A 12,637-nucleotide genomic window follows, 5' to 3' on the forward strand; every position below is an offset into this window, starting at 1 on the left:
CTCTAGTGCCAAAACCGTAAAAGCTACAAACACCAAAACAGCTTTAAAACGTCCAGACTACCATTGGTTAGTGTGCTTGAAAAAAACATTTTGATACTACTTATACTTTTCACACTGCAATCACATTTGCATAAATCCCAATGCTTTTCAATGGTCATAGACTTGAATGGTAAAAATGTCCACCGTAACTAGTGCAGACCGGTCTGAAATACTGTCTTTGGAAAATTACTTCCCTGTCAATAAATGTAGCTCTGACCTGAATGACCAAATCCTGCTGTCAGTGGCAGATTTACCATTAGGCAGAAGAGGCCAACTTCATCAAGGGGCCTTGTGAGCTGGGCATAATTGAACAAAATGATACTACTAATATATATATATTTTTATAATTTATCCACTTGAGGGCTCCCCATGCTCCACTCGAGACATGTCATACTCTTTTTGTCCAGACAGCATCAAATACATGGGTTGCATATAGTAAGACAGAGGGGCGCTGTTTCACTCGCTTGGATGCTTTCTCTGGGGAGATACAGTAGTTTCAGCCACTTACGAATTGAAGGAAAGTTGGCGGGTGCACAGGCCTCTGCCTGGGGCCTCCAAATCACTAAGTACGCCCCTGTCTGCTGTTTGCGCATGCAGATAACAAAACAGATAACAATAAGGAACTCAATCAGTAGTACTCATGGGTAATGAGTACCTTCAATGACTGAGAATAAGGTTAATCAATACGCCAACACCTTAGGAACTGCCCATTCAAAAAATCATTGTCGACAAATGTGTGAATGATGAAACTCTTTGGTTTCAAAACGTCTCACCTTCTGTAATAAATGACACATAAATAGATTCAATATTAGTTTGAAAGTTCATTTAAAAATATGGATGTTTATTACACAAATATTGCTATATAAATCACAGTGAGCTGAACTGACGTTAACAATAGGCCCCTCTATACAATGTATTAACATTAAGTTCAGTGCCACAGTACCATCCGATGGGTACCACTTGCCATCCCTCTACCCCCTTTCTGCCAGGGCTACAGTCACATGACCATGGCAGAGCAGGTGTGGAGATTTTCCACTTGAAGCTACAGTTATGATGACATTACTGTAATTAGTCATCATGTGAAAGTGAGAGTCTATATTAAAGTATGCCACGTTGCCCTTAAACCGTATTTAAATAACCTTACAGGCAATATTGTTGTCCGTGTGAACCTAAATCATACTGTAATGAGAAAACAGCTACAAACATGCACACAGTTAAGAAGCAGTGAGGTCTATGAGGGGACAGACTGGCTAGCCAAGGTAAGATTAGCCTCTAATAGGATAAATCTATGTGAATCTCATGAAAAAGATACTAATGGCATAGCAATGACAGATGAGTGACATGAACACATTGGTCGGATTACCCTCTTTTTATCTTGCTATCATCAACTGACTAACACAGGTGACCTCCATCCAAAGTGGTGACTCAACATGGCTATTTCTTAACACCATTTTATACCATCCAGTTTGGAGAATGGTCTGGGATTGGCATTTTTCAAAGTGATCACTACGTCCATTGGCAATTACTAAAACCTTTCATGATAAACTATTCAGACTTATTTGATCACAGACTCCAGAAAATGAATACAAAAACACAATCTCCAGGCCAGAAAAATTAAACATTGTTGTGGTGATTTTCACAATCAGATGGCAAATCTAACCAATAGTATGGCTAGATCACCTTTGCCATTAGTTACTTACTTGAAAGAGATTTTCTTTGTTTGACTGTCTGGGCTCCCCCTTATTACAGGACATCTATCAATGAAAGAAAAAGCAAGAAACTAACCATGAGTACATGTACATTTTCAAAAGACTCATCATGCTACAGCATCCTCACAAAGAGACAATGACAGAGTACAGTATAGTCCCCAAGTCCAACGGCCAAAAAGGCAATAGGAAAGCGCTCAGTGCCTTTTAACGACCGACTTGTTGAGATATTAAAGTCGTAGAAACAGAGAGACAAGCTCTATGAAAGGGATCTGTTATCTCCTGATCAAGGCAGGTGGCATGAAGGTTAAGGTTTGGCTTCAACACCAGCAAGATCACTTACGGTATGCTCTGGCATAAAAGGTAGATATTGGCATGGTTGCCCTATCTATAAACTACCACTTTAAATATTTTCTCCTCTTTGGAAACCCAGTTACTCACAAATTTCGGAGTTATTAATCACATTAGGTATTTGATAAGACATTTATAATTCCTCTGTAGACATGGTCGAAACATTTATGAGGAAAATGTATTGCGTAATTTTCTGTAAAAATGGGCACGTTACCTTGGTGAAGAACTTAGTGTTGCTCTAGCAACAGGTGTGCTAATATTACACTGAGAACATTGGCAATAAAAGGTAACCACTGCCATTATCAACCAGAAAGAATCTCCTAAACTGCATGAGGCCATAATAAATAGATATTAATGTTCAATTCTATTCAATTCTTACAATAATCTTTGTTGCTTTACATCTCCTGGCTAATTCTACATGTTTGATTCATGATCTTTGTCCTCAGGTTCCAAATGGTGTATGACTTCTTATTAGAAATGTGGCATGTCTCATTGTATTTTCTATTCTATAGTGTTACTTAGTTTTACGCTAAAATGGTTTAGAGTTTTATGCTAAAATGGTTTTAGATCAGAGTTGTTGCTTTTGTCATTCCCATCGAACTAAATGAGAATGTCAGCTTGACAGACTCTTGACCTGGATTCTCTGGTCATCTGATTTTAGCCAGGAGGTTATCTTGGGGTTGCCCTAACTAGCCTCCCATCCTGTAATCTATGAGCAATGTAATGTGGACCCATTGACACGTCATCAGCAATGATATCCCCGTGCCATTTGGCAGTAGCTCATGACGCAAAAACTAAACTAGATTACGAAATTTCGTTACTATTAGTTGTTAGAATTACTGCGCAACACCTCACATTTGAATTTCTGTCAGGTGAGCTCCAATTTATTTATTGATTTGCAATGTGAGTTTTCTCATTTGTCTTTTTTTGTATTACTATGTTATTTTACAACCTTTTTCCAATATTAAAAGGATAGGAAAGGTCAACACACACACACCCCCCCACCCTCCATATCTTCACAAGTGCATCAATTCACAAGCTGCCTTCCATAACAATGTGGATGAACTTTGTTGTGGACAATACTGAGACTTCAGGGATCTCATACTCTACCGTGTATGGTATGGTGGAATCACCTGGAAACAAGTGTGCTCAAGGCACGCTCCTTTTGGAAGGCCTACGGCAAAGAACATATGCATGTACAGCCATGGGGGTACATCACACCACAACAGCAGAAACACACACACACACACACAAACACACGCACACACACACACAAGCAAGCGTACACACACACCAACACACATGTACACACGACTTGAGCCACCCATCATGTGGGTATTTGGCCGAGAGGGCATTTCAACAAGAAGATGTTTGAGGAAGAAAATATCTCCTTCCCCTACTGTCAAACCCCAAATTCCAGCAGCAAAGCCTAGACCCTGCTCAGGGAATACACGTAGGCTATGTCTTTTCCTAAACTTTTATATTATCACATTCTATTCTATTCTAAAACATGACCAGAAAATCAGGTTAAATCAAATTGAACTTTTCAAGGGTCCAAGATTGGGCCTTTCGGTAGGCTACGTATTTAGCCTAAAGAACATTGATGGGATTTTTCAGATAAACTGAATAGATAATTCAAAGGACACACAACACATACAGTGGGGCCCGAAATGATTGACACCCTTAATAAAGATTATCAAAAATGACCATATAAAATCTTTATAAAGGGCGTTCTTCAATCTTATAAAGGGTGTCAATAATTTTGAATTCCACTGTATATGGGTGCATTTCATTGAGACATGATCATGATCACCAGCTTAGTCAATGAACTTAAAACAAATGATACATTAAATGTATGTTTTTTACACTGGACATTGTGTGACAAAAACATGTGTTTGGTAAGATATGACTGACTCACTCAACATTTCATTGTCTGTTTCTAGAGGTCATACACACCTGTAGAATAGCTCCATACAGGCGCAGGAGGACGTTACGGGGTTCATCAACTACACTGGTTTGGGTGTCGGGCAGGGCGCAGAGGAAGAGCTTGTTGCTGAGGCCACCCCTGTCACAACATTACAAAAAAACGAATGAAGTTCATAGAAGTGTCACATTCCCCCAGGTCAATGAATGTGGCGGGCTAAATAACATTTTTGTTCTAAAATAGAAAGCCCATAAATAATAAGTGATGCTTTAAAGTCCAAATACAGCCGTTTTTATATCTATATCAAATCATTTCTGGGTAACAATTAAGTACCGTACTGCAATAGATTTCCATTCAAATTGGCAAAAATACCTTTTTAGCTAAAACTGTTTCTCAAGCAAGATTTCTGCTAGGACTGTCTGGGAGTGGTCTGAGTGGGGAGGGAAAAACTGAAAATGAGCTGGTATTTGCAGAGAGGTTTGGAACTCTCTTTGTTATTGGTCTATTAACCAATTTACCACATGGTTATGTCACCATGGAAAACCGAAACTCCCACCAGCAACTATCAGGAAATAACACCTTTTTTTTCTCACTCTTTAACAGTGTTAGTTTCAACAGCTGTTGTACAATATGATATAAAACAGGAATAACATAATTTTGACTGCACTGGGCCTTTAAAAACAAAAACACATAATACAATCCCATATAGGCAAAGGAAACGTTTTAATTTGAAATAACATTACTTAGGTTTATCACAGTATCATATTCATACCACTGGACACCATCATATGGAGGACCGAACATGCCATAATTATAAATAAATACCTAAATAAATGCACACATAAATAGATAAATACATGGATGAATGAATGCACACATATATATATATATATTTTTTAAAATGTGTCACACTTTCATTCATTCATTTTATTAATTTAGATTATATTTTCATATATTTATTTCTGTATTTCTTCCTCCAATATGATGATGAGGGGGTGTCAAGCAAATGTATGAATCTAGCAAACCATTGGTTAATCAATGTCACAGAGCGTTGCTCGATTTCATTTGCCTGGGGTGAATTCAGTACAACAGAAATGTGTTCAACATTTAATTAAACAGAAACGATACTGTACTGAATGACCAGTTGAAAAATGGTGTGATTATGGTGGCCCAGAGGGCGATTGTATATGGTGTGTTGCACCAGGACTCTCTGTTATAACCTGAACTCTGGTGAAGTCGTCGGGCAACTTCCTCCAAAGAACTAATGGGTCCACCTCTGTACCCATTGTAACAGCTAGCTGACCCAAGTTTTCGATGCATGCCTCTATAACCAGGGTCAGTGTGCTAGCTTAGCATATAGCGCTGCCTCCTTGAACTTTCCACTAACTGGGCTTGAACGAGGGTCCTACACCTCGCCAACACATGTGACTGCCAGCTTGACAATGTGTGAACCGATTGAGCTATACAATAGGTACCAATTGGATAGCTCCATCTGTGACATTTCAAGCTAGCTGTGGAGTGAGGACGAAGGCGTCTTCTGTATGAGGGAGCTTTGTTAAGATTCGTCTGAACATTAACATGTATCGCTTGCGGTACAGGTTTGGAAGCATAAGGACCTTATCTTTCATTTCACCAAGAAATCTTTTTTTAAACACAAAAGGTTAAATTGGCACACCTTGATAGGGTTAGTGTTCCCACATGGTTATATCTTCATGTTACAGTACTTGTTTACTGAAAACAGATGGAAGACAAGAGGTTTACCACCTGTGATTATTAGATATCTAGCATTCTCCAAACACCTGCGTGTAAGTGTAACTAGGGAAGTGTAGTTTCCTCAGATGGAGGCACCAATATCTGTATGGATCTGTGCAAAACTGCTACAGTAAGTGTATCTTTTTTATTTGAATGATTATTTCTCGCTGATGAAAGATAGGGCCATATGTTCCAAAGCCATACTGCAAGCAATGATTATTGATGTTTTTAAATGTTAAAACACAGCGTCCGGATTGTAGTTCACATTAGGCCGTCGTGGGCAAAGCTAATGACTGAGAACTGTAAGGAGTTCACAAGCGCTAACCTCCGTTACACCTCCACACAGAAAAGCAGGTAATCTGGAGAGGTGTTGTTTTCAGCAGCGTTAGCCAGCACTGCCAAGTCTCTGGCTACTGCTCGCCTGATTGCAGCCATCCTACTTGTCAGAAGAAGTGGGCTACTGTAGTTATCTGCAGGTTGAAAATCTCTCAAATGTGTGTAGTTTGATTGTTAACATTTCTGACCATCAGCCAGAAAAAAGCACCACAGAGTGAAATTGATCAACCAATGGTGTGTTAGATACCACCCACAGATGTTTGATTGACACCCCCTCATTATCATATTGGAGGGAGAAATACCAAAATAAATACATTAATAAATATATAAATTAATACAATGAAAGTGTGAATAATTATATAACAGATTAATAAATACTTGAATACATATGGATATGTAGAGAAAAATAAATGCATTTTGGTCAGTATTTATGTATTTCCTTGCTCATTTATTTATGTGGATATATTTATCTATTTATGTGAGCATTTATGTATTTATTTATAATTATGGTATAGCATAGCTTTTTCTCTCCCTAGTCATGATGGTGTGGAAGACCAAAACATTTGCAAACGCAACAAATAACGGTTTCTCTGTGTAATGTATGACAAATAAATATTGATAAGCAATGGTTAATGGGCTGAAAGATTATATTTACCTTATTAAGCTGATTTGAAAGTCCTCTTCTGTCACCGTTTTCCACGCACCGTGGAGAAATTCTTTGCACCATAAATATGCCTTGCGCTTCGTGTCCAGGTCGGGCTCATCCGGCCGGATGATGTCCTTGCATTCATCCTCAGTATCTGGCTGCACCTCAAGTGCGTTTTCAGTGATCAATAAACCCAACGACATAGAAGGGGAGGATGACACCCCGTTGATGAATTTCGTCTTCATGTTGTCTTAAAATTAATACTAAATAGCCTACAGTTTGAATTAATTAGATAAAAGAAATTGTAGAATCAGGCTTGCTTCGACAAAAAAATACTCAGATTTGATTTCAAGCAATGTGTCTTTAATCAATCTAGAAAATATGCGTCTCGGGTTTATTCAAACAGCAGAGTAGACAAGACCGTTAAGTGCCAAGGATTGAATCGACTGAAGAAACACTGCTGGTTACACCAGTAAATAGGCTGAAATCGACGGGGGTTGCACGGATTGCACGTAGGGTTTGCATCTACACGTCATACTACCACACCCATTCTCTTACCTCATTGGCTGGCACAGGCACGTCCTTTTAGGAGCAAAACAGAGACATCCCAGCACCATTTCCCATGCATGGTAAAACCCTCCTTGTAGCTGTACACAAATATTATTTTGTGGTGCTATGATAAACCTGACCAAAATATTGTTTACTTTAGGCTATGCTATGGATTATGCTATTGTTACCCAATATTGACTAATTCTCTTTCTCTAAAACAACTTCCACCTCAATGAGAGATGGGATTTTATATTTTCACAATGCATTTCATACAAATGTTTTGACTATGCAATGTTTACGCTGATCAGTGTGCACAAAATGGCAATTTAATTTGGGAAAAGCTGAGCTGTTGAGGTGAAGTCTGTGTACCCAAGTAGACTTCAAATGCTATTTTGTCCCATTGCCCTCTCTCAAGTATCGGTAGCTAGTATTCCATCCAATTGGCGACAGATTGGATATGATACATTTGATTTCCCACCAGAGTGGTATTTCCATCAAACGTACTTTTTAGCGGATAAAATGATGTGTGTGATGACATAGTGCAATAAAATCTATTTTGCGATAACTTTTTTATGTACAGAGTAAAAAATCAGAAGTTTAATGTGTTTCCACCGCATTTTCAACTCTACCAATGGTTTTGTCACACACACTTGCCCAATCTGGTTTTGGTGCATGCTCTACAGACACGTTTGCTGATAAAGTGGACAGGGTAGGTTAAGCCTTGCCTATATGACGAAGTATGGATAAAAACAAGACAATTGTCCCACACAATGAAATCGGGGAGGGAACTATGGATCTGTTTTCGTCCGTTAGTGTGTTCTTCACACGAAATGTCTCAGACAGCACTGGCCCGATTTTGATAAAACTTGGGTGAATGATGCGTCTTGCCAAAGAGATTCGGCATTTACAAATGACATTGATTGCCCCATGGGGGGCGCTGCATCATTCGTGGGGGACGAAAGGTTTACTGTTGCATTGTTTTGTTTTTATAATTGGCAGCCAAGCACCGATCATCGTGTCACCAGCATCATTCAAATGATCGCCTACCCTCAATATTTATTGGAAATTTGCATGAAGCTCATCACTGTGCACTTAACCACTATAAGTTGAAGTTATTAAATAATATAAATTCATCATCATTTATTATACATGCCTATGAACTCTGCATATTTTTCCATGTCGTAGTAGGCTAAAACATCATTGCGTTTACTGCGACATTATAGGTTTTCTATCAATATTTGCAAATAAAAGTGTTTCCACCTTAGTTTTCGCCTGTTGTACATTTTTATGAGTCAGGTCATTTATCCTCTTTAAATGGTTGGATGGAAACCTGGTTAATGTCTCACTAAAAAGGCTACATATTATTTCAAGACACCTCATACAGTTTTGAAAGAATGCAGGGGCAGCCGTTTATAAACTAGGTGTCCATCCAATTGGCAACATTTTTCGTGTGAATATTCTAGAATACGCATAAAGAAAATATGCACATTTTCCTACCAGTGGCGTTTCCACGAAATGGACGTGTTGCAGATAAAAGTCAGTGCGTGATGACGTTTTTCATGTACCGAATAAAAAGCTAAAGTGCAATATGTTTCCATTGCATTTTCAAATCTACCTATAGTTTTGTCACAAAAACTGTTGTGTACTCTGGTCTTCACACATACTGTATGCTCTAGCGAACAGCTCTCAAATACAGTTCGGGTAGGCTAGTCTACATGATGAGATTATTATGTCAAGCATTGATCATCATGTCACCAGAAAAAGTCTCGATATTTATTGGAAATGGGCATCAATATAACTGTGCTCTTTCACCACCCTGTGAAGTTCATCATAATGTATTTAATCTGTAGCCTAATAAACTGCATGGTTTACCCAAGTTGTAGTGGTTGGACCACACACCATATCATTGCGTGACTCCAGGTTTACATTAGATACGATGGTTATTATATCAATATTTGCAAATAAAGGCGTTTCCACCGTCATTTCTCGAAAATTCATTTTACAGACAAAAATATTCCTCCATGTCAAACGAACAAATTATCTGTCGGCATTCATATAATTTCACCGAAACGTCCTGTTTCCATCACATCTGTCGTGATTTTTTTTAATATGGTATGACTTTACTTGCATAAAAACTGTGGATGTAAATGTGGTTACTGATGATGTAGTACTCCGGAATTTTGCCGAATACAAACCATTTTTTTACCTCCCGCTTTGGGATGGGTGTGTCAATGTGAAATTTATACATGCATAATCTATCAGTAGAATTACTGTTTCACCTTAATTAACCATAAAATCCCTAGTTTGAAATCAACTGACCAGCCCCCTAGCAATTCGAGTTCAACCAATGAGCACCAGGCCCAAGCCATATGAGTGAGAGCTAGAAAAATGCACATGATGCACCCACAGCGATGCAGAGAAAGGTAGAAATTAAGCGGTGCACATACAGTTGAAGTCGGAAGTTTACATACACCTTAGCCAAATACATTTCATCTCTGTTTTTCACAATTCCTGACATTTAATCCAAGTAAAAAATTCCCTGTTTTAGGTCAGTTAGGATCACCACTTTATTTTAAGAATGTGAAATGTCAGAATAATAGTAGAGATAATGATTTATTTCAGCTTTTATTTCTTTCATCACATTCCCAGTGGGTCATAAGTTTGCATACACTCAATTATTATTTGGTAACATTGCCTTTAAATTGTTTAACTTGGGTCAAACGTTTTGGGTAGCCTTCCACAAGTTTCCACAATAAATTGGGTGAATTTTGGCCCATTCCTCCTGACAGAGCTGGTGTAACTGAGTCAGGTTTGTAGGCCTCCTTGCTTGCACACACTTTTTCAGTTCTGCCCACAAATGTTCTATAGGTTTGAGGTCAGGGCTTTGTGATGGCCACTCCAATACCTTGCTAGTCACTCCTGCAGCAAAGCACCTCGACAACATGATGCTGCCACCCCCAGTGCTTCACGGTTGGGATGGTGTTCTTCGGCTTGCAAGCCTCCCCCTTTTTTCTCCAAACATAACGATGGTCATTATGGCCAAACAGTTCTATTTTTGTTTCATCAGACCAGAGGACATTTCTCCAAAAAGTACGATCTTTGTCCCCATGTGCAGCTGCAAACTGTAGTCTGGCTTTTTTATGGCGGTTTTGGAGCAGTGGCTTCTTCCTTGCTGAGCGGCCTTTCAGGTTATGTCGATATAGGACTCGTTTTACTGTGGATATAAATAATTTTGTACTTTTTTCCTCCAGCATCTTCACAAGGTCCTTTGCTGTTGTTCTTGGATTGATTTGCACTTTTCTCACCAAAGTACGTTAATCTCTAGGAGACAGAACGCGTCTCCTTCCTGAGCAGTATGATGACTGCGGTGGTCCCATGGTGTTTATACTTGCGTACTATTGTTTGTACAGATGAACGTGGTACCTTCAGGCGATTGGAAATTGCTCCCAAGGATGAACCAGACTTGTGGAGGTCTACAATTTTTTTCTGAGGTCTTGATTTCTTTTGATTTTCCCATGATGTCAAGCAAAGAGGCACTGAGTTTGAAGGTCAGCCTTGAAATACATCCACAGGTACACCTCCAATTAACTCAAATGATGTCAATTAGCATATCAGAGCCATGACGTTTTCTGGAATTTTCCAAGCTGTTTAAAGGCACAGTCAATTTAGTGTACGTAAACTTCTGACCCACTGGAATTGTGATACAGTGAATTATAAGTGAAATAATCTGTCTTTAAACAATTGTTGGAAAAATGACTTGTGTCATGCACAAAGTAGATATCCTAACCGACTTGCCAAAACTATAGTTTGTTAAGAAGATTAAGAAGACATTTGTGGGGTGGTTGAAAAATGAGTTTTAATGACACCAACCTAAGTGTATGTAAACTTCTGACTTCAACTGTATCTGTACGTGACATAGTACCCAATTTTCAAGGACCGCTTTTGGCTTGTGAGCGCTACTTTCAGAAGTACTGCATAAAAAGTATACAAAAGTACCGGAGAATCCATGTTCCGAATAAAAAAACAGAAGATTAATGTGCTTCCACAGAATGTTCAGTTCTACGGTTGATTGTCACAAAAACTGTTGCGACAAATAGCATAGTTTACTTGCCCAATCTGGTTTTGGAACATGCTCTAGGCCTATAGACAACAGTTAGCTCATTAAGTGGATAGGGTACAGGTTATATGATGATCCTTAAGTTAAAAAAAAATATTGGCAGCCAGCACCGATCATCATGTCACCAGCATCATTCAAATGATAGCCTACCCTCGATATTTTAGGGAAATTTTCATGAAGCTCATCACCGTGCACTTAACCACCATAACTGATGTTAACTCTCAAACTGCATGCTTTTCCATGTCACGGTGGTAGTAGGCTAAAACACCATGTGACTCCCAGGTTTACTGTGACTTGATTGTTTTCTAACAATACTTGTGCATAAAAGCATTTCCACCAAAATGGTCATATAATCTATTCAACTGAACCAAAAATATCCCACCTTGTTGTCGACATTGGGAAGTTCTACAAAAAATGTGCTGTTGAGACTTTTTTATGCATCAGGTCATTCATTAAGTTCAATTAAGTTTCTGATGAACTCCACCAACGAAGTGGAGCAGAGACCAGGCTTTGTGGAATTCAGCTCAGACTACATCGATTCGCTCAAGATCAACACTTAAAAATATGTATTATGAACCACTAACCTTGTACATTTTTGTCCTCTGTAGTTGTGTGCCTTTGTTTGCTGAAATCCATGCTTTTTCAATGAACGTAATCAAATAAAACCACTAACAGTTTCCTTGTTAAGTTTCCTTGTCAATTGGCATATGTGCATTTGCACGGAGTTGCCATTTTAGAACAACTGCAATGAGCAATCTGTGATTATATATGATTAACATTTATTGAAAAAGTGTGGATTTCACCAATGGACAAATATAGGTACAAGGTTAGCGTATTGACCTTGGGCGAATCAATGTGGTCAGAGCTGAATTCCACAAAGCCTGGTCTCTGCTATACTCCATTGGTGGAGTTCATCAGAAACTTCCTTCACCATGGAGTGGAGTTTAGTCAGCTCAGCTAGTCATTCATCTGCATAAAATGTTTGGATGGAAACCTATAATAAGTGAATTAATAGGATCTTTATGGGGGCAGCAATTATGAATGGAAAAGTGTACCATCTAAACCACCGTGAAATATATTATGCAGAAATCACTCCGCCATTGTCTGGTTGCAAAAATTCTAATATCATTCGGTGCATGCGATTAATAAAAGTTGATTTTAGAAAGTTACAGAATGTTCCTTCCTTAGTTAAATAACACAAAAAGAAAATGTCCCAA

The 12,637-nt window shown here is 38.6% G+C and overlaps 1 protein-coding gene across 2 annotated transcripts in view; it reads right to left on the reverse strand.

The window, feature by feature from the left end:
* LOC115151973 (choline kinase alpha) overlaps positions 1-7,350 on the reverse strand; it is a 28,907-nt gene extending 21,557 nt beyond the window's left edge. Inside the window, exons 1-3 of one of the 2 annotated variants that reach the window (XM_029696359.1) lie at positions 6,764-7,350; positions 4,053-4,161; positions 1,740-1,793 (exon numbers count right to left, since the gene is read on the reverse strand). In XM_029696359.1, coding sequence (XP_029552219.1) covers positions 1,740-1,793; positions 4,053-4,161; positions 6,764-6,999 — 399 coding nt within the window. In that variant the 5' untranslated portion in view covers positions 7,000-7,350. Of the gene's footprint in view, positions 1-1,739; positions 1,794-3,229; positions 4,004-4,052; positions 4,162-6,763 lie in introns of those variants that run through there. The other variant, XM_029696360.1, reaches the window with a different exon arrangement.
* Positions 7,351-12,637: the final 5,287 nt, after the last annotated feature.

The sequence above is a fragment of the Salmo trutta genome, chromosome 17 (genome assembly GCF_901001165.1).
Source record: "Salmo trutta chromosome 17, fSalTru1.1, whole genome shotgun sequence".
Lineage (NCBI taxonomy): Eukaryota > Metazoa > Chordata > Actinopteri > Salmoniformes > Salmonidae > Salmo > Salmo trutta.